The sequence below is a fragment of the Phycodurus eques genome, chromosome 4, assembly GCF_024500275.1.
Source record: "Phycodurus eques isolate BA_2022a chromosome 4, UOR_Pequ_1.1, whole genome shotgun sequence".
NCBI classification, from domain to species: Eukaryota; Metazoa; Chordata; class Actinopteri; order Syngnathiformes; family Syngnathidae; genus Phycodurus; species Phycodurus eques.
The window spans coordinates 29,542,072-29,567,947 of NC_084528.1; the positions used below are offsets into that span (position 1 = coordinate 29,542,072).

Genomic DNA, 25,876 nt, shown 5'->3' on the forward strand with positions numbered 1-25,876 from the left:
TAATAGCCTTTGTTCTACTATCTATGCCAGTGACATATCGTGACAGGCAGAGCAATTAAAAGTTACAATTAACCTGTGGCTCTGCCGCTTGCCCTTCGTAAAACTGAATAATAGATTCATTTAAACGGGTCCAGATGAAACACTAACTCACTCAAGTAAACTGAGACAAGATCATCATTATTTCCGTGGACATTGCATACTGACCAGTCGAGGGTTTACCCCTCCTCTCACCTAAAGTCAAGATGGACCCTGCTGAACACTCCAGAAAATGGATGGATGGCAGGACCAAAGGCTTATTTGCTATTTCCTTTACCAATTGGGATGTCACAAACAAGCTTGTAAAATGTATTTTACAAAGCGCTGTTGGACGCGCGCCTGTCCAATACTCACCCACGCACAGGCAGTGACAAAAGTGGCAGAGAGGAAATCCTTTTTTTTTTTTTTTTTTTTTTTTTACAGTTGAATATTTGTGATGTTTCGTGTGGTTCACCTTTCGCATGTTCACACCAACGGCACCAGGGTTCTTTCATTTTCAACCGACCCAAGTGCGAACACGCCGAAACGAATCAGCATGTGATGTTCAGCCAACGGTAAAAAGCAGCTCATCAGTCGTCTTTTTGAATACGAGAAGGAGACGTACGTGAAGATGAGCGGGCGGCCATGGAAAGCTTTTGGGGCCATTTTAAAAAAAAATTTTTTTTTTTTTAATAATATATCCATCTTAAAGTTCACGCGCTAGTACATAATTTGCCCTCAACTAGTGAGACAAACCAGCGCACTAATAGAATGACAGTCTTACTATAGTAACATATTTCCACTTCAAATGTACAGCGGACCCCCAGAAAAGAAAAAGAAAAGATTTGCAGTGATCTCTCACTGCGGATAAAATAAAAGATACAAATAATTGACGGCCATTATCACTGAGATGGGAAAGAAAATCTTTTTCAAATTCTCGAATAATCAGGGATAAACTGCCATTATGCGTTTTGGGGGGAAGGTTCCACCCAGAAACGAGGAAAACATTTCAAATGAAAAGGGGAAAACTGAAAAACAGCAAATAGGTGAATCTGTATGCTGAAATACAGTTCACTCTTCACTATTTCTGCACAATTGTACGACAACTTTGGCATACTAGTACGACTATGTTGTTGGTGCTCTTGGTGACCACTGCGTGCTACTTGTCATATAGAATTCTACTAATTAACAGAAATGTCAAACCGTCATTCCACTAGTACGCTCAATTGTTTTACGAGTGAGGACAAAGAGCGTACTAGTACATGGACAAGGATTTTTGAATCAATGCTCAGACTGCTTTCCATAAGTCGCCTCACCTTAACGATGAAAACAAACAAAGATCAGGCACTTTTTGCAATATTATACAATAGTCCACAAAGATATTTACATTGTTTCACCAGGTGGAGCCAACCACCGGGAGAGGGGAGGGACGGGGGTGGGGGGCGTCCTGCTACAGCTTCTGATGTGTGTGTGTGTGTGTGTGTGTGTGTGTGTGTGGGTGTGCGCACGTGCAACTTCAAGCACTTGAGGTGAGGGCGTCCTTCGTCTCGCGCTCCTCCATGACGACGACGTCGCGGGGAAACCTTCCGACCACGCCGGGCGACCGCAGCTCCACGTCTTCCGAGCGGGAAGGGGCCCGCAGGGTAACCGTGGTAATAAGGGTCCTCTTCACCCTCCTCCTCGTCTTCTTCTTCTTCGTCATCATCTCGGCCTCCTTGGTCGATGTCGTAAGCTACTGCAGAAGGGTTGTAGGCTTGATTGTAGAGCCGGTAGCCACCATGAGGCAAAGTTTGGACTGTGAGAGGAACATTGCGGATCAGTTGTAGCACACACATGGATGGGGGGGAAAAAAGCTCCACAGGAGAGGGCATGGAGGACTTTTAGGCCCCCCCAAAATCCCACCACCACTGACGCAATCCCCTTCAGAGGGCCCTTCACCAGTTGTTGCTGGCTGATTTGGATCCATATACATCCACATCCACATCCACGTAGAAACTGCGATGACTCGTCACAAATGGAGAATATCTCTAATGGAGCCCACTGCTAGCAGGTTTTGTCTATTTCAAGCATGCTTCAATTCTTTAATAAAAGATTTGCTGATCCATTGTTCTTGCCTGAGGCCCTCAGGGGGTCAAAAAAAAATATATATATAAAAATCATGCCCCGCCACCACTGTGAGAAGAGAAGCTTTCAAGCCACGTGAGGAAGCATGCAGAGGTTGAAATCTCATCCCCTGGTAAGTTAGAAATAGTGACAAAACCCGCTCCAAATTCGAGGGGGTTCTGCCCATTTTTTAAGCAGGAAAACAGTGAATAAATCAGCCAACAAGCAAGAAGTATTCATCACTTGTTAGTGGACTCGAAAGACGAGATTAGCACTGAAGAGATTTGAAGAGGATGCGGTACCAAAGCATTGTGTGCACATAATAACAGCATTGTGGTCTGTTTTTTGGTAAACTATAAATCCAGGGTTGCCTCAAAGTACGAGGCCGGAATAGCAAAGCACGGTTGAATGCGCCTCTTTATGAAGCGATTCTGAAAAAAATAAAATAAATCAATTCCAGTAGGAGGGAAGATTTAAATGCTTGCAATTCCCCATCACAAAGGAGGATGGAGGTCTTGAGGAAGTCTTTGAAACTACAGGCCGCAGAGGAAGAAGAGGCGAACGGCTGGGGAACGCTCCTCAGTAATCGTTGCCATAGTCCCGTTGAACTTGAGTCGTGGAGCAGGAAGAGGAGGAAAGGGAGGAAGGAAACGAGATGTTACCTCGCGTCACAGCAGAGACACCCAAAGACACCAAACGCTCGGAACTCTCAAACTGCAAAACCGACGCAGGTTGCAGAGTCCTGACCGGGGACATCGTTAGTGTTGAACTGGGAGAAAATTAATACAGCGTAAAGAAAGTCTTTTGGCGTGATGACGCATCTCCGTTGGACTTCACAAAAAAACGCGCAAGTAAGGATTCCAAACACTTTAAACTACACCACATGAATTCAAAATTCATAATTGATTTTTTTTATACTGTACGTGTTCTTTGAATGTATATTCGCTGCACACCTCTCTATAAACATAAAAATATGTTTTGCTTATGTACATTTTTTTTTTGTGCTTGAACTTGCCATTGTACTTAATATTTTGGCTACACATGAGTATAAATGCTTTCTTTTACATAATACTGATATAGAAAGCACAATGAATTGCCTTTGAGTATGAACTGGGATAATTACACACAAAAAGTTATCTATACATATACATCGTACTGTCTACAGTATTAACACATCTAAAAAGATTATTGCATCAATGCTAAGAAATGCAAGCACGTGAAGTTGTTTAAAAAATAAAAAAAAAAAAAAATATATATATATATATATATATATATATTTATATATTTATATATACATACATACATACATATATTTTCCTCCTGTCTCATAGCAACGCAAGATTTGATAAAACCGAATGTGCCATCAAGTCCAATTGGGCTTCAATTTATTGTTAGTGTCCTCAATTAATTTCTTGACTTGATTTCTCAGTATTCGCAATTTTCAAGGGTGTTATAATTCACTCTTGTCGAAGGTACATTCAAGCAAATTAAGTGAAGTGATGTAACGTTTCACCCACAGACGATTCAGAACAAGAAGTTAGAACAAAAACATTACCACTGAATGACTTCCAGGAATACGAAAGCGGCTCGATGGACGAAAACGACGAGGACGACGCAGGTGTCAAACGTTGCTGGAGGCGTGATAGCTTGGCTGTGAGGCGGCGGGCCTATCAGACGCGCAGCCTCCTCATCACTATCAATATTCAAATCGGGCTTTTATCCGGGTTGCAGTTTGTTTACCCGAGCACACACTCAGACAGTTGCCGAATACATCAACTTGTCAGTGCGACGGTTCGAAAAGCCAGATGAGTGTGCGTTGTCTGAGAGGTTTATGAGAACAATAACAAAGTGAGAACCTACATTGTTGCTTTTAATAGATATATATATATATATATATATATATATATATATATTTTTTTTTTTACAAGATGGAGGAGCTGCCTTGTACTGGTCAAATTGGGTGGAAAGAGGAAGTTGATAATATGTTAATATGTCTGCATGAATTATTGAGAAGGAGAATATTTGGCTTGTTTGACTTTGAATAAATATCATTCGTTCAAAATTAATTAGGCTGAGAAACAGAAAAACACAAGGACGACCCGGTGTTGCGAATACAGTTTTAGATAGAACACTACGACTAACGATTGAGATGAGATTCTTTATATCGGGGGGAAGGATCAATCGGAGTGGTCTGAATAAATCACATTCATGGTTTAAAGGTGCCTCGCTATCATATAATACTATTTCAGTAGTTCAATTCAAAAAAGTAAAACTCATGTATTGGGAATTAAAGTAAGGAAATTCATGTTCGTTAGATGATTTCTCTGTAGTAACAATGCTTCCTGGCGATAAATCTTCCTTTTTATTTCCCTTTCAAACGCTGCCACATCTGGACGAATCTTCCAAATCGTCTCTGCCAATGCCAAACGGCTTTTTTCGCTGCTGCCAGTCACTCTTGTTTTCAGCTTGCGGTACCCCATTCAGGCACCTGGTGTTCTGCAAAACGCAAAAGTTGCGACGTCCATTGGAATGAGAACAAGTACCATCAATTCCTATCGTCAACCCCGTTGAACACTTGTGGGACCCACTTGACAGCCTTTTTTGTGTGCCAGAGGGACCAACACAACCACGTCGGCCAACCTTTCATGGTTGCAACCCACAAACACAGCTCTGCTGCTTATCCTACAAATGCACGTTCCCTACAAATGTGGCATCCTTGAACAGGGAAATTTTCCAACGGTAAAGCATTGTTACAACAAAGAAATAATCTACCAAACACAAATGTCATTACTTTTTGTGCTATGTTGAAATGAAGTCAGAATTGGTCTTCTGAAAAGTATATTTTCCCATGTCTTTCACTTTTAGAACTCCATCCATCCATTTTCTACCGCTAGTCCGAGGTCGGCTCGCGGGGGCAGTAGCTTTAGCAAGTCCCAGCAAGTCCCTGGGGAGAAGTCATCCAGCTCTTCCGGGGGGATCCCGAGGCGTTCCCAGGCCAGCCGAAAGACGTAGTCTCTCCGGCGTGTCCTGTGTCGTCCCCGGGGTCTCATCCCGGTGGGACGTGCCCGGAACACCTCACCGGTGAGGCGTCCGGGAGGCATCCGAATCAGATGCCCCAGCCACCTGATCTGGGTCCTCTCGATGTGGAGGAGCAGAGGCTCTGCTCTGAGATCCTCCCGGATGACCGAGCTTCTCGCCCTATCTCTAAGGGAGAGCCCGGACACCCTGCGGAGGAAACTCATTTCGGCCGCTTGTATCCGGGATCTTGTTCTTTCGGTCAGGACCCACAGCTCGTGACCATAGGTGAGGGTAGGGACGTAGATCGACCGGTAAATCGAGAGCTTTGCCTTTCGGCTTAGCTCCTTCTTCACCACAACGGACCGATACAAATTCCGCATCACTGCAGACGCTGTACCGATCCGACTGTCGATCTCCCGTTCCATTCTTCCCTCCCTCGTGAGCAAGACCCCAAGATACTTGAACTCCTCCACTTGGGGCAGGATCTCATCCCCGACCCGGAGAGGGAACGCCACCCTTTTCCGACTGAGGACCACGGCCTCAGATTTGGAGGTGCTGATTCTCATCGCAGCCGCGTCACACTCGACTGCGAACTGCTCCAGTGATAATTGGAGATCACGGCCTGATAAGCTAACAGAACCACATCATATGCAAAAAGCAGAGATGCAATACTGAGGCCACCAAACCGGACCCCCTCTACGCCTCGGCTGCGCCTAGAAATTCTGTCCATAAAAGTTATGAACAGAATCGGTGACAAAGGGCAGCATTGGCAGAGTCCAACCCTCACTGGAAACAAGTCCGACTTACTGTCGGATATGCGGACCAAACGCTGACTCCGGTCGTAGAGGGACCGAACAGCCCGTATCAGGGGGTTCGGTACGCCACACTCCAAATGCACCCCCCACAGGACCCCCCGAGGGACATGGTCGAACGCCTTCTCCAAGTCCACAAAACACATGTAGACTGGTTGGGCGAACTCCCATGCACCCGACCCCTATGGCCCCTCCCACAGGTGGTGAGCCCATGGGAAGATTTCTTATCGAGTTACAGTATCTGAATATTTTGGTGACACGTAAAACCGCACAATACGATCACGGCGAGACTCCTCCCCCCCTACAGATATCTTTGCGCAAGTAAATTGGTTAATTTAATTCTTTTACATCTGTTTGTGCGTTTGAGAATAACTATCTGTACTGTCGAAACCTTACTTGGTCAAAACACCTTTTTTGACTTTTTTTGTTTTTTTTTTAACCTCTGATATGATGTTAAAACCACATAATTCAAGAGCGGTAAAGTTAACCTCAGTTGCGCTCTTGCTTGAATGATTGATGGAGATCTTATCAGCAGAATCTCTTGATGTTGTTGCGAAGGATTTTTCTTGTTCCAACCTAAAAAGCACCAGCTTCTGGCATTCAAAAATGATTTTCAGTTGTTATCATTAGCTAATGTAGCATTTTGTAGTTAGTTTGTTTTGCTTTGCTTATGCAGGGCTTGTTGTTGGTTCGTTCCTAATGATCGTGTCACAATTTAGCTTGCAGCAAAGATGTGTAGTGATTAGTTTTTCTCTTCTCAGTACAAGCACTATGCAACTTAATCAAACACGGAATCTCTTTTTTGTGTGGTTGTGGCAAGCTAACTTTTGCCAAGGTTTTTGTTTTTGTTCCAGCACAGAGTGCGAGTACTACGATGATACCAATTGAGCTTTTGGTGTCGTCCTTCCGTTTTGCTCCGACATTCCCGGTGTGCCAGCGTGCTTACCTCCAACATTGTACCCCAAACAAGAGTTCTGGTCGCAGTAGCCTGGCGGTCCAGCCGGTCCGGTGGAACCTGGATTGCCCGGCCTCCCCGGAGCCCCCGGGTTCCCAGGCCGCCCGACGGGCCCCTGACTGCCCGTGCGCCCCTCGCCCGGTAAGCCTGACGATGCAACCAGAGCAGGTGCGTCAGAGTTAGTAAATAAAGAAAAGTAAAAGTGCGGCATCCAGCGTGGATGAGGTCATTGAACTTTCATCTTTCTCAGGCTGCTCCAGCAACACGGTGACACTAAAGAATTTGGAAGCCGCCTACCATGACGATTCTGTACGAAGGAAGCCACGGGATAAAAGAGCGGATAACAAGCAGAGTTTTATGGAGTCCATCAGGACTCCCTTGACGTGTAGTCTAAAGTCTACAGTAAATTTGTGTAAGCGTCCATTTGGAGCCATTCTCCATCATTTCTAAAATAACCCTTTTAATATTTCTAAAGGAGTCTACGGGGCAGTGTTAAAGTCGTCCATCTTATCCTATATCACACAATGACCACAAAATGGTTATGTTTGATTTTTATTACAAATAAAACAACAAAATCTAAACAAATGCATAGCTGCATCCCATTGGACCAGCTCTAATTGTTTACGATACTATTTCTGTGTATGTACCATCATCTTCCAAGTTCAGCCACAGTTGCCATTGATTTAATGTACTGATTGATTCGCTTTCTTCTGACATAAACACCAACTGGTAAACTGAGCCCAAGTTTTGGTGGCTTCGATCAAGGGAACCTCAACAATCCGCTAACACGGTCTATCGCTCCAGGAACTCCTGTACTCTCTATTTGCGTACGGAATTGGTCTGCCTTCTGTTTCCAAAGCAAAGTCTTTTAAAACTGAGCTGAGAACGTGCACAACGCCTATCATGACTCACCAATTGATTGCGATCGTCAAATAACCAATTCCTCAAAGTCAAAGCTGTCGTACTCGGGGCCTTTACGAGACGTCACAAGAATGTGTTAAAGACGCTCAAGGCTTTCGCCACGCTGAGGCAGACAATTCCCGAAGCTAACGAGGAAATCACGCTGTAGTTCTTTCTGTAAATGGAAAACTCCCTCAAGCTACTTCGGGATTTCATCAGAAAGCAAAGCTCCACCGGTGTCAGCTACTTACCGGTAACTACGACTAAAACATACTGTATATGGTTTTGTTTGAAGAAACACTAGGAGCTCCAGAGTTAAAGCACTTGGTGTTCGATATGCCTGGAGAATAATCGAGCAGCGCTGTGACAGTTCTGATGGGAAAAGAGAATGCAGACCTCTGCCAAGGCCTTCGCATTTGTCACCCGTGAAATCAGTGTGTGAAGATTGATGATCTGGGATCTTAATGGCTCAAAGAAGGTCAGGTTTCATCAGATCCCACCCCGGATGCGCAGGAACAAAACATAATCCTACATTGGTCTCCAAAAGATTTCAAACTCAACTGATGGGATTCGATTTGCGTCAATTAAGATCAATAAATACGTAATCGGGATTAAATCTAGATGACGCTTTTGACTTCACAGCTTCTGACCCTTAGACAACTAAAACCATTTCTAAAAAGACATTTAGTTACAGTCCCCATTATAAAATCCGATGATCATACAAATCCAGATTGCTATTTCAAATCCCTTAGACACTAAATTACACACAAAAAAATACATGAATCCAAAGCCATCAAAAGGGGTTTCATCTTACCTGGTGGTCCCGGGGGGCCCCTTGGTCCTTGATTCCCAACACCCGGACTCCCCCTCTCACCCTTCTCCCCTGCGAGACCTGGAGACAACATGTTACATGTCACATTTTTCATTTCTGCTACATACATACTTAAGAATATATTTCCACAGTGTTCTCCCAAACGTTTGGGAGCCAAGGCACATATTTGACTTTAGAAAAATCTAACAGTACACCACAAAGAAAGATTTCACAAAAAGTCAATTTACGGAAATAACGAAGACCTTGTCTCAATTTACTCAAAAATGTACGACGCAGTGTGAAATCTGGGCCGTTTAGTGGAACACAAAGCTATTATTCCATCGTATGGATGGCAACAGGTCGCTTAATTGGGCCTTCTGCAATCCAATGAAAAGGCGTTTTATTGTTCTGCCTGTCACCACACGTCGAACAGAAATATATTACGTGTTGTAAAAAAAAGTACTGTATATTTTCAGACCAATTCACTGAAATTGGATAATGTTCCATGGCACGGCAGAGGTTGGGAACGACTGCACTAGATAGATATTGAACGATGAAGTTAGGATAACGACATAAACAATGCAGAATGTGAAGGATTGCTAATGAGCTGCAACCAATTAGTGAGAGGAAACGTTTGTTTGGAAAGTGACAGGAATTCCATTCCCCGATTGCCTCCATCTTGACACATGTCATCCTTCCTATATGAAAGCCAGTGAGTCGTATTTTGTCCGCATGTCACTCAAACCTCTTCGTCCCTCACCTCTCTCTCCTGGCCGTCCACTCTGCCCGTTATCACCGGGGAAGCCGGGCCTGCCGGCTGGTCCTTGGTCTCCCTGACGTCCCGGGGGGCCTCTTCCACCCGGCTCACCGGGTGGTCCGGGCGCCGGATGCGCTGACCCGACCGACTGGACTGGGATGTGGTTCAGGATGGAGTTGTAGCGCGACAAGTGGCCTGAAAAGAAGAATTGACGATGATGATGATGCAGGAAGGCACCGGGAAGGTTCGTGCTTCCCCTTAAGTAGCCTGACTTGTAGCAACTCTTTTTCTATTTTGTGGAGTTTCCTGCATGCTGTCTGCTCTTTCATGTTGCATTATACACACTAAAAAAATCAAACGAGCAACCCTTTGACACAGTTTAGCTCAATTTTGTTGTCTTTTCTTTATTTTTCTGAAGCTGCTGTACCTTGTCTCCGGCACTTTGAAACACCGGGAGCATATAATCCGCTACATGAACTGTATTAAGAATGATACCTTCACAAAGATACAAATTCTCTTCTTTAATTGACACCACTCCTCTCAAGTAGCTAAATAAGATAACCAAAATAACAGAAACACCTCTTATAACGCAGCACAGTCGCACACCACTGCAAACTATGAATTGAAATACATTTAAAAAAAAAACATTCATCATACTTTTCCGCAGAAATTTGGAACTAAATATGGCACTGAATCCTATATTGTGGGAGTGTACCTAATGTGTCTGGGGTTTTGTTTCGTTTATTACTCACTTTGAATGAGCTGCTCACACACTTGTCTTGCGATAGCGCGCACCGCTGCCTGGGACTGCACGTCACCCTGCGAAAAATACATACTCGAGTTATACACACACACTAGAGATACAGTGTATATAATTGGGGGCTCAAAAATCCCTCCATTTAGAGCACATCTGAGGAGGAACTCAGTGCTCCCCTTTCATTGTAAAAAGCCATTCAACATTTGGAAACATCCAGAAAACGTCCACAGGGCTTGTGAAATCCCTCCAGCAAATCTTTCTTTTATTACAGACCCACAACAGACGCAGGCGGCAGTGGCGCGCTAAATATTTCATGCGACTATTTCCAATAAATGTTTTAACTTGTCCCTGTTAAATGATCATATGCCACCCCATTGCTGTGAAGTGACTTTCATCATTGGGAAGATGCCCACCAGGCACAAAATTGTAATACAGAGAGAGAAATCCATCCCGGAGAGACCTCCTCTCTTCCAATAAATAAAGCGCAGTCGGACACAAATGACCGTAAACGTAGATGAAATTGGTCGGATGAGGGTTTCATTCAGGGTGGCGAGCCGCGCGCCTCGCTCTCCGATCACTCTGTCGTCAAACGCGACTCTCTTCCGAGGCGCGAACGCTGACTTGATTCGCTTTCTGATTCGCAGGCAGCGCGAGGGAGAAACACAATGAGCGACTCGAATCGAGGCACCGTTGGTGAGTCTTAGCAATATTTCCATTTAGCAAAATTGGAATAGTTCTAAGCACAATTGATGAAATGTGCAAGTCCGAGACTTACTCTTTCTCCTTTGTCTCCTTTGATACCAGCGGGACCCTACAAAACACAAAAGCACAAGAGGAGAATAAAGACGGGACTTGGATGTGAAGGCACATCTCACTATATTGAAAGTCAAATTATAATTTTTGTTAATACCCCCTCACCACTGTACACTACCACAATCGGTACTTTGAAGTTTCGATGCATTTCATTCATTCATTCACCTTGCGTTCCGCTTATTCTATTTCGATAACAGGTTCTTTGTGTGCACATAAAAGTGTACACAAAATTGCCGCGGCTTCTGGGGGGCTTCTGGCAACACTGTAAAGCACACAGATCTCAGATCTGCTCACGCCAGATACACGCGAAAGCTGCCAAGCGCACGAACGGATATCAGAGTGCAGCACATTGTAATCCTGAGGCAAATAAAAGAGCAACGTTAGCTGCCTGGGATTTCATAATCAAGTTAAGCATATTACAGTGTTAGAACAAAAAGCTTGTTTTATCGCTTGTGTAACTTGTGTACACTATATATATATGACAATTATATTGTGGTGGACAGTCTCTCTCTACAGTCAATGTATTATTAAAGTAACAAGAAAAGTGTTAATTAAACTCACTTTGTGCCGAAGCCAAAGCGGCCACTGCGGCTTTGCGCCTTTGGATAATTAGATGCGTCGTGATGTCAGCGCGACAGCGACAATAGTGGATGCAGACTTCAACGCCCCAACCCGAGTCCTTGCACAGGACAATGAGTCGGAGGAAAACAATGTGAAATTGCTGGCTTACATGGCCAGTGTGAAAGCAGCTAATAATAATAATAAAAGGGTTTCTGGTAGCTGTCCAAAGGTTTGCATTTGCTCCCTGATGATGTCTATATTTTCCTTATATATATAATAGTGATTGAGACCATTTTTTTTTTACCGCATTTATTTATTTTTTTACCGAGACCACCGACTGTGTTTGCTACTTGGGGACGCTACCGAATGGGAGGAACAGAAAAGCACTGTTTAACAAGACTCTTAGCGTGAAGGTCACCCGTTTCGGATACACGCTGTCCTTTCCAGTTGGACCATGCGTGTGAAGTCTGACCTTGACGAGGAAGAGTTCATGATGACGGCGTGTTTATCGTAACCTTTCCTTTCACATGAGGCTCATAAATCAGTTCAGAGGGAATCACAGCTTTTTCAAGATGACAAACATAATGCTGCTTTATACCATGTCAAGGAATATAAATAAAAAGACTCTGGCGGTTGACCCCAACGCATTCCAACTCTACCGCTAAAAATGTCCTGTTTCTTTAAAACGATATTTTCTTGTGGCACGAAAGAGTAACGAGCCTCCTGTGGCGCTGACTTGTTGTGTATGTATCCCTTGTACTGTATCTCATGATTTGTACATTTACACCAGAAAACGTTTCCCTCATTGCTCTGTATCCATTTTACTGCTCCTCATTTCATTTTATTCTCGTTTCTAGCAGAGCTGATGGAACAAAATGTACTTTTATACACTGTGTATAATTGCTGTGTCTGTCTATCTATCTATCTATCTATCTATCTATCTATCTAGCTAACTTTGTGGGAACAGTTCTTCCATTTCTATCGATGCATTCATCCATCATCCATTTGAATGTGACAATTTCTCTTTTTATTAAGAGAAAAAAAACTGCATAATCTTAGATTTTTGGGGTTTTTCTGGGCAACTTTTTTATGTTTTTTTTATTTTTTTTAACAAATACACTTCCAATTAGAAGGAATGTATCACAGCTATTCCCAGTTAACATACAACACACAATTGAAGCATTTGTTAATAGTACGATTTATGCTTTCAGTCTGTAACCGCATCATTTAGAGGACAAGAGGACAGCAGTTAAAAGGACATGAAAGGCGCTTGGGAAGAATTGTACTTGAAACTGAGGATATGTGAAGCAAAATTCACCTGGTTCGAGCACAGGAAGGATATCGTAAGAAACTGTTAAATTTTCTCGATTAAGTCGAGCACATGGTCACATGAATTTTAATCATCACGATGTTATTTTTCCATGAAATTCAAAAAAGATGAAAGCTAAATCGACTTACAGAAGGTCCTTGTTCCCCTTGAGGTCCTGCTGATCCAATCGGGCCAGGAGCTCCAGGTGCACCCGGGGCTCCCTGAGAGAGAGAGAACGGAGAGACGGAAAGCATTGCTCCCTAATCGAATGTATGCGGCAAAAATGTATTCTGTGACTAATTATAAGAAAGCATAAACTTACAAGAGGGCCCGGCGGCCCCTGTTGACCTTGAGGTCCGTTATTACCTGGTAGGCCCTGTGAAAATATAGTTGATGCTGTTCTTATTTTCGGTAAATTTCAAGAATCAACATAGAGCAGCACAATTCTTGAAAAATACAAATAAACCCACAATCATGCGCTATTTGATAACACATCTCGTGTACCTCCAATCAGTTTTCATTGGCAGATTTGCTAAAATTGTATTTTCATTAGCTACACAATTGCAGCTCAGTGTTCCTGCAGTTTTGGCACATCGTTGCACAAAACCACTGTTATTCACCTTGGAAACCTTTGTAATGTGGAATTATCATCCAACCGGGAAATAATGGATCGGTTTTCTCTCTCCGAATAGCGCCCGGTGCCCTTTCAACACGGACTCTCGCCTTTACGTGGCTCTCCTTTCAACTTGTGTGAAGCGAAGCCAACACAAAGCAATGCAACTGCTCAAATATTGAACACAGCTGAAGATACAAGCCCCCAGATATTCGAACCAACTAGCCTCTAAGTTCCGCTTACGGGTTTTGGCTCGCTCGCGACGTTAAATCCTGTTTGGTGAGAAAGATTGCTGGGAACGTTCCCTGCGGTGTTTCATTTTAGGAGGCAGCTACGGTATCAAGAGGATCTTCATCGGTCCAAATGAAAACACTCGGCTACAACGGCACAATGTACATTCTTCACACAGTAACAAATCACGGAAGAGTAAGAGCCACCCAGGAGTCAAGCGTCCTAGCAATCACTGGGACCAAACCACTAAAGACACTCTGGAGAAGCTAGACTCACATCTCGCTAATACACAAAAATGCGTCGGTAATTTCGTAGACCAGCACAGCCCGGCAGATCGGAGAGCGGGCGAGATGGGAAATGAGGAAAGCATTTTATATGTTGCATCCGAGTAACGAAAGACACATTACCCTCGCTCCAGGCGGACCATCCCTCCCGGGGGAGCCCTGACTTCCAGGAACACCCTAAACACAACACAAACAAACAGGATTTAAATCATCGGCGCAAAGCTCACCGTTATTTAGAACAATCTTTCTGAATCTTTATTGAGCCAAAACATATTTTACATGAGGAAAAATCTCATGGCACACCACTAAAGCAAAAAAAAGTCATAAAAAGTATAAACTGTATACTGAAATAATGATGATCTCGTCACAATTTACAATTTTACTCAGTGTGAAATGTTCGCTTTGTTTAGTGGAACACAAAAGCTATTTTTCTGCTGTGTGAGTCGCAACAGGTGGATCAGCAGGTTAATTGTACCTCCTATCGTCTGGTGGAAGAGCATTTAAATGTTCATTATATGTCGAGGGAATAGCTAGATGAGCAAAGATAATTTATCCATACACATTTTAAAAAACGTTTACCGGTAAGTCAAATTGGATAATTGGCAAACCTGATGATCTCTCACTAATGTGCTGTGCCACAGTGGTTAGAAATCACTGATTTAGAACCTTAAGCGAAGACATAATAGTTATACCAATGAGTCAGTCACAAAAAGAAAACTTTTATTTTATTTTATTTATTATTGCATTTATTAATTGATTTGATCACAATGAATGGTTACCTCACAGTTGTCGGTTTTGCTTAAATGCCATGACGATTTGTATGCAGATCATGCATGTTTTTAAGTAAATGGGTTTTAATAGATACAACTAAAAAAAAAAAGAGAGATAAAAGTTTCCTCAAAATGTGTGGGTAGAAAGAATGGCAGTGAATGTGTAAAATGCAGATGCACTCATCTGAAAGAACACTTGACAATATTGAGCAAGATGAGGAGGCTTGTGGCTACGATGCAGAGCGAGCTCAATCACGCATCCAGGGTTGGTATTATAAAGCTGGAAAATTGATTTAAAAAAAGACTTGATCTCTCAAGGCCTCTCAAGTTGTTCCGCACCGAACTCATCCAACGCATGCCTTGCTGGACCTTGCTTTGTGCACTGGTGCACATTCACGCTGGAGCAGAAAGGCCTTCACCACTGTCCAGAATGTAACCGTATTGTGTCTGGAATGTATCCGCAATGTTTGCAAAATGTATCCATGTGGAAAGTAACTGGAATTACTGTAGAATGCATCTGGAATTTATCCAGAATTTAACTGAAATGTAATCTGGACAATAACCAGAAGGTATCCGGATTGTACTGGATCTGTAATGTAGTGGGGAATGTATGCAGAATCTATCTGTAATATATTCAGAATTGAACCAGAATGTATCCGGACGATACTTGCAATATAATCCGAATGTAATTGGAAAATATCCAGAATGTATCTGGAATGTAACCGGAATTGATGCAGAATGTAATTGGAATGTATCCGGAATTGATCCAGAATGTATCTGGAATGTAACCGGGATTGATCCAGAATGTATCTGGAATGTAACCGGAATTGATCCAGAATGTATCTGGAATGTATCCGGAATTGATCCAGAATGTATCTGGAATGTAACCGGAATTGATCCAGAATGTATCTGGAATGTAACCGGAATTGATCCAGAATGTATCCGGAATTGATCCAGAATGTATCTGGAATGTAACCAGAATTGATCCAGAATGTATCTGGAATGTAACCGGAATGTAATTGGAATGTATCCGGAATTGATCCAGAATGTATCTGGAATGTAACCGGAATTGATCCAGAATGTAATTGGAATGTATCCGGAATTGATCCAGAATGTATCTGGAATGTAACCGGAATTGATCCAGAATGTATCTGGAATGTAACCGGAATTGATCCAGAATGTAATTGAAATGTATCTGGAATTGATCCAGAATGTATCTGGAATGTAACCGGAATTGATCCAGAATGTAATTGGAATGTATCCGGAATTGATCCAGAATTTATCTGGAATGTAACCGGAATTGATCCAGAATGTACTGTCTCTGGAATGTGTCTGGAATATATTCTGCATGTAAGTGCAATGTAACCAGAAAGTATCCAGAATGTATCCTGTCCGTGTAAAACCCAGTGAGACAGAATCCCGCAATTAAATAATTCGATGATGTCACTTCTCCTGCCCTGCTGTGTTAAAAATGAATCATTTTAATAATTTTACAAGTTAACTCTTCAGGCATGACCAGGTGTGTTTGTGTGTTGTGTGTTATTAGCGCCATGATTATTAACAGACACACACACGCGCGCGTTGATAAAACGTAATAGCGAGATAGGGAAGATGGATGCCCAAATGTGCTGTTCATTGTAGCAGCATTTTCTTTCCTATCAAAGTAAAAAAAAAGATGAGGCGATGTTTGAGGACAAGGTTGGAAGGTATTTATCGCGGCCACACATGGAGGAAGGAAAGAAGATTGAGGAGAGAGAGAGAGAGAGAGAGAGAGAGAGAGAGAGAGAGCGGTACAGATATTTGCTGTAGTGCTCGAAAAATGGAAGCCCTCACGCATGCACGCATGCACGCACGCACACACACGTTCCTATACTTCTATCACATGATTCCAAGGTAACATTGTGCTGCATTGAAGTTGATTTATGGCCATACGGTTTATGGTGTTATTCATACAAATGTTTACTGTAATTCTGAATTTCCTTCTGCGTCAGGTTAGTGAAAGACTAACTCCACCCGTTCCATACAAATTCGGGTTCGGCAGGAACGCAATTCCATCGTAAAGCGAGGACGCCCTGTTTTAATTTGTTAATTGCTTACATGGAGGTCACACTCAACAGGAGACCATTTGTTAGCCAAATACTCACAGCTGAGATTCATACTCAGCACTCTTTTGAGTTTGGAGTTTGGTGAGAGTGTCAGCCAGGGATTCCGCTTTAAATAGAAACTGAAAACTCCAAAGTAAATTAGAAGTCACACAGAGTTGATAAGCACCGCTTATGTGGGACTGCCCTCACAGCGCTCACAGAAAGAAACCAGATTAATATTTCATTTGCTCTGGCGGGACAGTAACAGATAACGCGAACTTTACAATTTGAATAAATCGTAGAAGTGTGACTCTTTCCTGCTCATGACTGAGTTTGAATGTAAAGTCTCAATTTCATCCAGTAGCCTGTTTTTCTGCTTCACAAGATGGATAAAAGCCAGTTTATTGAACCGACACATCATGTACGATCAGTTATTATGATGACGGAAATCTCGAAATACCGATGACCTTTTAATGAAACATGAGGTGAAGTCATTGAATTTTGGGTTTCTCCGGCCGCAAGGCTCGTTTGATGTCTGCCCGCAGGCAGCTGGCGCTTGAGTGAGAATTCATGGGCCGGCCATTTGTATTCATTAGGCACGCGCACGCACTCGCACTCGCACACGCACTCGCACATGCACAAGCACATGCATAGAGAAGAACAACATATAAACTGCCGCATTCGGGTTTCAGTTCATTTGATCAGTGAGGAAAGGACTGGAATCAGTGATTTCTGGGACGACTAGCAAACAGTTATGACGTCAGGCGTAGTCTGACTTTTACAAGACTTGATGACAACTCTTACCATTGGGCCGGCCGGGCCGATCTCTCCTGTTTCTCCCTTCTCCCCAGCAGCCCCCTGCAATGCAAACAGTCTTCCACATGTCAGCTGTCTTGAGTGATCGCGATCACAGCCGCGGATAGTCAAGGGACCAAAGAAACCAACATCGGTTTTCGTCATCAAGTTATGCCCCGACATGAGTGAGCGCTGGAATACATCCTACAAACGTCTGGCAGGATATCTTTTGACAGTTTACGCTGGCACTTGTTTGATAGCACAGGACTTGTGAATACAGTCAACACACAATGTGATCTTTCTGCCCACTTGAAGAAACAACATTTTTTTTCATTTCTCATCCATGTATGACCAAGACTACAATTTTAAACATTACGCACTGGTATTCTTCTCGGAATGTGGAATGTATCTAATATTAAACACACCAACAGTATCCTTGAGGTAAATATTGTGAGAATGTCAATAAGCAAATCTTACCTGAGGCCCCTGAATAGAGAGGCCGCTGGGTCCCTGAGGTCCTGACGGTCCAGGTGGTCCAGCAGGGCCAGTCTCTCCCACAGGCCCTTGCGGCCCCTATGAAAAAACAAAAGACAACAACGAAATAACAATCTAATCATTTGAATATAGTCAGCACTTAATGCTATGCTATTAATTTCACTTTGACTCTGCAGCTACACCATTAGGTCAATTTGGGCAATCAAATATTTAGAATAATGTAGTCACTAATAATGACATAATTTAATGAATAAAAATGAGAATGGCCGGCACGGAGCACGACCGGTTAGCACAGCTGCCTCACAGTTCTGAGGACCGGGGTTCAAACCCCGGCCCCGCCTGTGTGGCGTTTGCATGTTCTCCCGTGCCTGGGTGGGTTTTCTCCGGGCACTCCGGTTTCCTCTCACATCCCCAAAACATGCGTGGTAGGTGGATTAGAGACTCTAAATTGCCCGTAGGTGTGAATGTGAGTGCGAATGGTTGTTTGTTTCTATGTGCCCGGCGATTGGCTGGCGACCGGTTCAGGGTGTACCCCGCCTCCCGCCCGGAGATAGCCGGGATTGGCTCCATCACACCCGCGACCCTAGTGAGGAGAAGCGGTAAAAGAAAATGGATGGATGAAATGAAAAATGAGAATGAAGTAAACTAAAATGACATCGGATGCGTCATTTTTCAAATATCGGCCCAATTTATCTCCACATTCCAAACGAATGGGAACGTGCTGGCGTTGGGATGAAGTCAACAGAATAGTCGCGCGCTTCAAAGTGCAGTGATAAGAATGCTACCAAGCAATTGTGATCTTGCAGGCGAGGACAGTGTATGTGTGCGGCATATCAATGTGGCAATAGGTACCCAGAAATGGATGTCACATAACGCACGTGGTCTGCATAGAAGAATAAAAATGTCCTCTATTCTGCCCATGTTTCCTTCTTGGGAATTTCTAGAAAGATTCCTGGGTGGGCCATCTCATGTTCATCGCTCGACACTCAATAACAATAACAATAACAATAACAATCATATTTTCCCATTGACTTAGTGAAAGGCCACCCTGCATGATCGAGCACAAGTGGTGAGAAGAACCCTATCTGACCGAAACGCGGTTTCCATATGTCAGACTAAACGCACGTGAAGAAAATGTTGCCGCGCAACAGCAAACCTCCTTCCACGGCGGGTTGGTTCGTTACACTGAACCGTAGCAGAAATATACAAACACAGAATGCATGGTAATCCTTAATGAAACCATGAATATGATGGGTAAAGTTAGTAAAGTTGCTACGCCAGATGATTTCTTTCACAAAATGTTAGGCCTTAGATCCATATACTGTATGTGTATCGCACTTTGCTTAATGTGCACTTTTGTCCGGCGATCAGTTCAGGGTGTACCCCGCCTCTCGCCCGAAGATGGCCGGGACAGGCTCCAGCGGTACGGATGGATGGATGCGGTCTTGTCGGCAGTTCTGCTAAAACTGCAGCGATGTCAAGGTCACACATGTATGGCCGGCTTGTCGCAGATCAGCCTGCCAAATTGCCAAACACGTGTAGCGAGCCTTGCGCTTGCACGAAACTCAACATATGCCAGATTTTGCACTGCGCAAGCAGATCTACCCTTTATGAAAGCAAACGAGCCAATTTCGCCTTTGCAAGAAATATTCTGTTAAACTATGTGTTTCAAATGGAATGTTTTACGTTTAAAATAAAGCTAGTGTGCGCGAGTAGGTTTTAAATCTGCTTTCTGTCTTTTCCCAAGTGATGTTTATTGACATGCCCTCAAGAACGAAGAGGGCGATATTGTAAAAGACTCTTTGGTTGTGAGCACTTCACATCCAGGACATTTCATTCCATCTTTTGAACACTTCAACAGACACTAGATGGGGGCAGTTCTGTCCTTGGAGATCAGGTGTGGACCATACATATGTAGAACGTATAGTCAGCAAGGGTGTGAGAGACGTAGTGGGCGTTTTTATTGATCCTCCCTGACTGCAGTTGTTCCTCGTGGGACGTCCTTCTCATCCCCCTGTAGCGTTGTTGCTCCACCACATTAATGTATTGTCTTTGTGTCATTCAAAAGTCACGCAGCCACTTCCTTCATCTTGAGCACTTTACATTTTCAACCCCCACTCAAGACCTCTTGCGTAGGAATAGGAGTTTATAAATTGCGTTCTCTATAGATAGAATATATTGTGTCTGTTCAGCAAATTGTTGCTCAAATGATCACAGATTTTAAAGAGATGCATCAAAACTCATGAACTTTTCATGTTTTACTTCATGAAGACAGAACATAACACGAAAGTAGCTCCAACTCTTGTGACGGTAAAATGCAGGCGAAATGAAATAAGTGTCTTTTGTGAAATAGTTACAGTTTATCTGTTTCAAAATGTTACATTTATTAATAAATATTTTATTTTTCAATATGAAGCCTGTTTAATTGTAATTGCCTCAAACGTGGTTACTCAGATATTCAAGGGGTTTTGGGGACACCCTGTATTAAAAAGAGAAAAAAAAAAAAAAAAAAAAAAAAAAAAGAAAGAATGCTATGAATTATTTGTTCATATGATTAAGGGAAGCATTACATGCGTTTAGCGTGGCACCGGAAATGCAACACTGGTACTTTTACTCACCGTCACTCCAGGTTCGCCCCTGTCCCCTCGCGTTCCCCGAATCCCCGGACCACCCTGGAACACACCATAACAGTCCACAACCAATAGTACAATCATTTCACAAAGAAGTACTCCTCTGCCAAAATATGTGTACATTTGTATTTGCTAGCATTTAAAAGATGCACAAGCACACAAACAGCCGAGTATGTGAGTGTGTTCTCGATTTCACAAGAATTGTTACATCAGCCAACTTTAATGACTCCTTTCTGCAACATGGGCAATAAATACAGTGGCCCTGGGTACCATGCTTAATTCCAACCATGATCTAATTTAAGCTGTGCGTTCTCAATAACTCAGCAAAAGTGTCGTTTTAATGTTCTAACTATTGAATTGTGTCCACAAGTTAAGTCTCAGTCCAACAAACTGTTGTCAGACTGTAGCTCCAGCTTGCCCCAGAAGCTATAAATTATTCTACTTGGAAGACATTACTTCCTGTTGTAAAAACACTTTCCAACTGTAGATTTATAGTCATCCTTTGGACTACAACATGTTTTGACATTAATAGTTACTGAGCAACACAATCTTTACAACAGTGTGTGAATGATATTTGTTTACATTTCACAGCATTTGTTTGTATGCGAGTGACAAGCGGGATGCATCTTGATTATTGCACTGTTAAAGTCAGAAAACTAAATAGAATATATTATTTAATTTCTTGGTTGATTTGAATGAACTCTTGAAAACAATTAAGATTCAATTTGGATTCTTGATGGGCTTTCAATGATCAAATGCTGATGTCTACTACTAATGTAATGCGAAGAAGGCCAACATTTCAAAATGTTGAAATGTTGGCTTTTTGGACAGCTCTGGCAAGGATAAAGACATTCCAAAACAAAGTTTGCTGTTAGCATTTAATGCTTCAATTCAATTCATTGTGCTGCTCCTTCTGGCGTTGGCCGTCTTGGCCACCAGGAGGCAGTATAATTCAGTTGTGCAGACACAATAGAAGAGGAATAGTACCTCTGCTCTGCGACTCAGGGGAATATATGCCTGTGAGTATTGTTATATTATCATTTGTTGATCCACGAATTGTTTTCAGATATCCGTCGCTTCTAAAACCCCTAACTATTGATGCTAACTGTTAGCTTGTCAATGGAATCTTGCATGGTGTTTTAGCATTAAGCTAACTGATTGAAAGCACATTCTATTTGTTGCACGCTACCTATTTACACAATGACTTAGCACTTACAAACTCCAACCTTGTGATCATCTCAGATAAGCGTTTATCATTAAAAAAAAAATCAATAGATCAATATATTGTGTTTTTATAAGGATTGGTACATGGTAGACAAACATTACAGCACGGTGGCTGGTGTGCTGTTGTAGCACTGAAAATATTTATCCCATCGTGGCATTCATTGACGGCCACATTCCGCCGTTACATTGTGATTTAAGCAGTCCATTCAAAGCTGCGGGGCAAAAAAAACCCCCCAAAAAACCCGGTGAAAAGGAGACATAAAGTAAAAGGGAAAAAAGAGAGTCACTACAGGCTTCTTAAGTGAGCCATAATTAAAGAAAATTAGAACGACGGTGACATGTGGCTGTGGATTCCTCAAATGAAAAAGTGGACCTGACTTGGTTGCACGGGAATGAAAATTGTGGCGGATCGTAATCGTCTGTGATGAACAGAATCACCATTTCATTACTCTCTCAAACGAGGGGGTGCCAACACAATGATTGGTAGTTCAGAGAGTCGGAAGTGAATCGCAGAAAAAAAGCAGGACATATGGCCAAAAGAAAGACTGAGCGGGGAGATAAACAGAGACAAGAGTAATTGAAAAATGAGAATCAGGACAAGGAGCCATCAGCGAATTTATGTGTTACTTTGTATGTGTGGTCTGGAATTCATTTCAAGCAAATCGACTTCATCAATGTTCAGAAGGCAAACCGTTAAAAAATGGAAAGGAAATGTGTAGTGTCGTGTAGATTGCAATCAAGCAAAATTTCAGTTTCTAACTTTTTGATTAGATAAGCAAATGAGTGAATAGCTCCTGGGAATTTAGGATCCAAGAACAAATGGACGGAGTATAAAATAAATAAAAATGGACCTGAAAGAGAACGAGAAGGAACAGATAAAAGTTGACCAACAAGACCTTTTTAGTCAAACTTAATTCCGAATCACAGAAACAACGGGGACTCACAGGAGGTCCGGAAGGTCCTGGGGGTCCCTTGCTGTCTTGGAAACAGGTGCAGGCGCGAGGCATCGACGGGCACTCCTCCTCAACTCGCTACAACATCAACACACCCATAAACACATTAGGATTATACTGTAGATATAGCCCATATATTACATATTTTATCATGAAAAACGAAGTATATTTCTCGGTTGTTATTTTTCTCATGTTTATTCATGTAAAAGTCATTAGCCTGAAAGTCATTTCATCAGAATCCAGTGGCCGCAATTAAGATTTTGTGGATTACCCCGACCTGGATGACTGACAATCTCCGCAGACACAGAAAAAAAAAAAAAAAAAAAAACTCTTTTCAGCAAGCGCATTGCTATTTCTTTTTCGAAAACGACCTGAGCAATTACGCAACAAACTGACACTACCTTGCATAATATGTGATTTTGATTCAATCTGTATTGGATTGTGCAACTAGTACCTCTGTCGCGTGTGTACATGAGAACATAATGCTAAATGGACACAACATACTGTATATCCTCGAGGTGCTCATTGCCTGCAATTCGATTTTATAAATGAAATTAGCGCAGGTGCTGTTACACGCCGGTGCAGCTCCGCCAGCGGCCGTCGCCATTCAAACTGGTTCCGAGTCATTTGGATCTAATTTTATTTTGGTCATTGTGGGTTTATCGTCACTCAAATTGATCGCAAGCGCAATTAGGGCTCTGATAATTTGAGCCTGTGACATCCACCAAATGACTGCCCATTCAGAGATGACTAGAGTGCGTGTGTGTGTGTGTGCACTTGTGTTGGTGTGTTCTTACCAAAGCTGGCAGTTCACAACACTTATCCCTGCTTGCCCACGATGTACTGCAGATGATATCAAACATCTGGAGCTGAAACTGAAAAGACACACACGTAACGCTATACTCAGCGTGGTCAGGCTTTTATGGCCTCAGAGACATCCAGACATCTTGAAGCGATGTCATGTGAGCATGGGGGACAGCTAAGGGTTATTGGGCGGTGAGATGTTAAGTGGATAGAAAGTCCACTTGTCCTCCTTCGCCTATTGGAGAAATGCTGTTGCTCGGCACGTTCCAAGCAGCACTCGGGTTGTCACCGCCCACGCCCTTCAGCGTTACCTGTGAGACTTGACGTGTCGAGCACGGCAATTCATGGACTCGTTCTACGGCTACACTTTTATACACGCGCACGCACTTCATTGTATCACTGCACTGTTTGTATTCTGTTGAACCGCAGGTGTCAAACGCAAGGCCCGGGGGCCACATCTGGCCCGCCATGTCATATTATGTGGCCCGCGAAAGCAAATCATTTGCGTCAACTTCTATGCTTCTTGCGAGTTTCAAAACCTTCCGAAGCTTTTGCGGATGCTTTCATGCTATAACTTGCTAATCATTGTCAGAGAAGTTACAAACATGTCGTATTTACTGTCATGCCTTGTCAGTGGAAGACAAGTAGGTCACCCAGGACTTCATACTGACCGGAGCAGAACTGTCCCGTCTGCCTCGAGACCGCACCGTGCGACCCAGGATCTCCACGCCCTCCGTGGTGATGTTCCCGGCTGCACTGATGGCTTTTTCTCCGACAAGGGCGCAGTCCAACACCACCGTCACTGCCGTCTTACTGATGGTTACATGCAGCTAAACAGAGAGGACCATTCAACATATTAGGCCGGTCATCAAAATAGGACAGTACAAAAAACAATCCAGTCATTCTAGCAATTGCTAAGAGATGAAACTTACAAAAGTAAACAACAAATTCAACTACCCAACAAAATGATTTCTTTTTTTTTCTTTTTTTTATTCATCAATTGATGAATAAAACGTGGATTTGATAGCAACAAACTCTTTTTGGTGGTTTGATGTTAAAATCTTTGGTCATGTTGATCCTGATGACATTCACCACAAGACTGCGGGTTGAAAATAAATAACTATGATTACGTAAAAGTTTAAATGGGGGTTGAAAACAAATAAATAAAAGAGAAAAAGTAAAAAATGTTTGTGTTTGGTGATTATTCGGTCTCAAATATCAACGGCATCATTTGGTGTTTGTAAGGCACCTCGTTTGTTTTTGTCTGACTTCTCATTTTCTAGACATGAGACAAATTGCTTTTGCTTCTTCTGCTGAGAGTGATGCATTATCAGTCATATTGCACATACCATTTAGGGGAGGGAACGGGCAAAATGTATTCACTCTGTTGTACTGAGAGAGCGAGAATCCATAACACAGAGTTATCAAGTGATTGTTATCATCAAAGAGCACAAACACAGCTAAACAAACACCAAAGAGGGAAAAACAAAGAAACATCATCTGCGCAAAAAGCTACAAAGTTTATCTGATATAAGTTTTTTTGAAATATATGCAGTTTATTGTGAAGCCTTTTTTTTTTTTTTTTCTTTTCACGGTTGATGTCACACCAGAACAAATTGATGTTGTTCAGGAGTCTGGAGGATTTAACAAGCAAATTCTTTTTTAAATGTATTATATTCATTTGGACTCCTCAATGGTACATTTCATTTCAACTCTTTCTAAATCTTTGTTGCACACCACACAGAGGAGCAGACCATGTCATTTCTTTTTGTCCACAGCAGGACTCAAACTGCGACCTTCCGCCCACAAAGCTCGATTCCTCACAGACGAGCCACTGCCATTCCATACAATGTAAAAATCATAACCAAAATGAATTCGACACCGCGAGAGTCTCTGAGAAAAAAAAAAAAACACCTTTTAATGACAAATTAGTCAAACATTCTGAGTCTCTTCACTCGTTGCCTAAAGCTGAAAAAGATGGATTGATGCGTAATCGGTCATGCAAGTCACTGCAAAAACGCGGGCATCCAGTTAGTTAAATTCAAGTTGTAACCTTGTATAATTTAACTAATATTGAGCTTGGAAGACCAAATACTGAAATATCACAAATGAAGGCAGATTCATGGACAAGAAATTATTTTTCAGCAAAGTAAATTTGCTAAATTTCAGCAAACTAAATTTG

The 25,876-nt window shown here is 42.6% G+C and overlaps 1 protein-coding gene and 1 long non-coding RNA gene across 2 annotated transcripts in view; one reads left to right on the forward strand and one right to left on the reverse strand.

Moving 5' to 3' along the window:
• Positions 1 to 1,462: 1,462 nt before the first annotated feature.
• col14a1a (collagen, type XIV, alpha 1a) overlaps positions 1,463 to 25,876 on the reverse strand; it is an 85,834-nt gene continuing 61,420 nt past the window's right edge. Inside the window, 16 exon segments of the mRNA XM_061675159.1 lie at positions 1,463 to 1,655; positions 1,657 to 1,810; positions 6,895 to 7,050; positions 8,618 to 8,695; positions 9,375 to 9,566; positions 10,124 to 10,190; positions 10,904 to 10,939; positions 12,961 to 13,032; positions 13,134 to 13,187; positions 14,063 to 14,116; positions 17,598 to 17,651; positions 18,066 to 18,161; positions 20,702 to 20,755; positions 22,882 to 22,968; positions 23,688 to 23,765; positions 24,366 to 24,524. Of these exon segments, the coding sequence (XP_061531143.1) occupies positions 1,532 to 1,655; positions 1,657 to 1,810; positions 6,895 to 7,050; positions 8,618 to 8,695; positions 9,375 to 9,566; positions 10,124 to 10,190; positions 10,904 to 10,939; positions 12,961 to 13,032; positions 13,134 to 13,187; positions 14,063 to 14,116; positions 17,598 to 17,651; positions 18,066 to 18,161; positions 20,702 to 20,755; positions 22,882 to 22,968; positions 23,688 to 23,765; positions 24,366 to 24,524 (1,515 nt within the window). The 3' untranslated portion in view covers positions 1,463 to 1,531.
• On the forward strand, positions 9,383 to 12,201 carry LOC133401779 (uncharacterized). Its single transcript, XR_009768459.1, has 3 exons — positions 9,383 to 9,615; positions 10,773 to 10,821; positions 10,933 to 12,201. It is a non-coding gene; the product is annotated as an uncharacterized LOC133401779 (long non-coding RNA).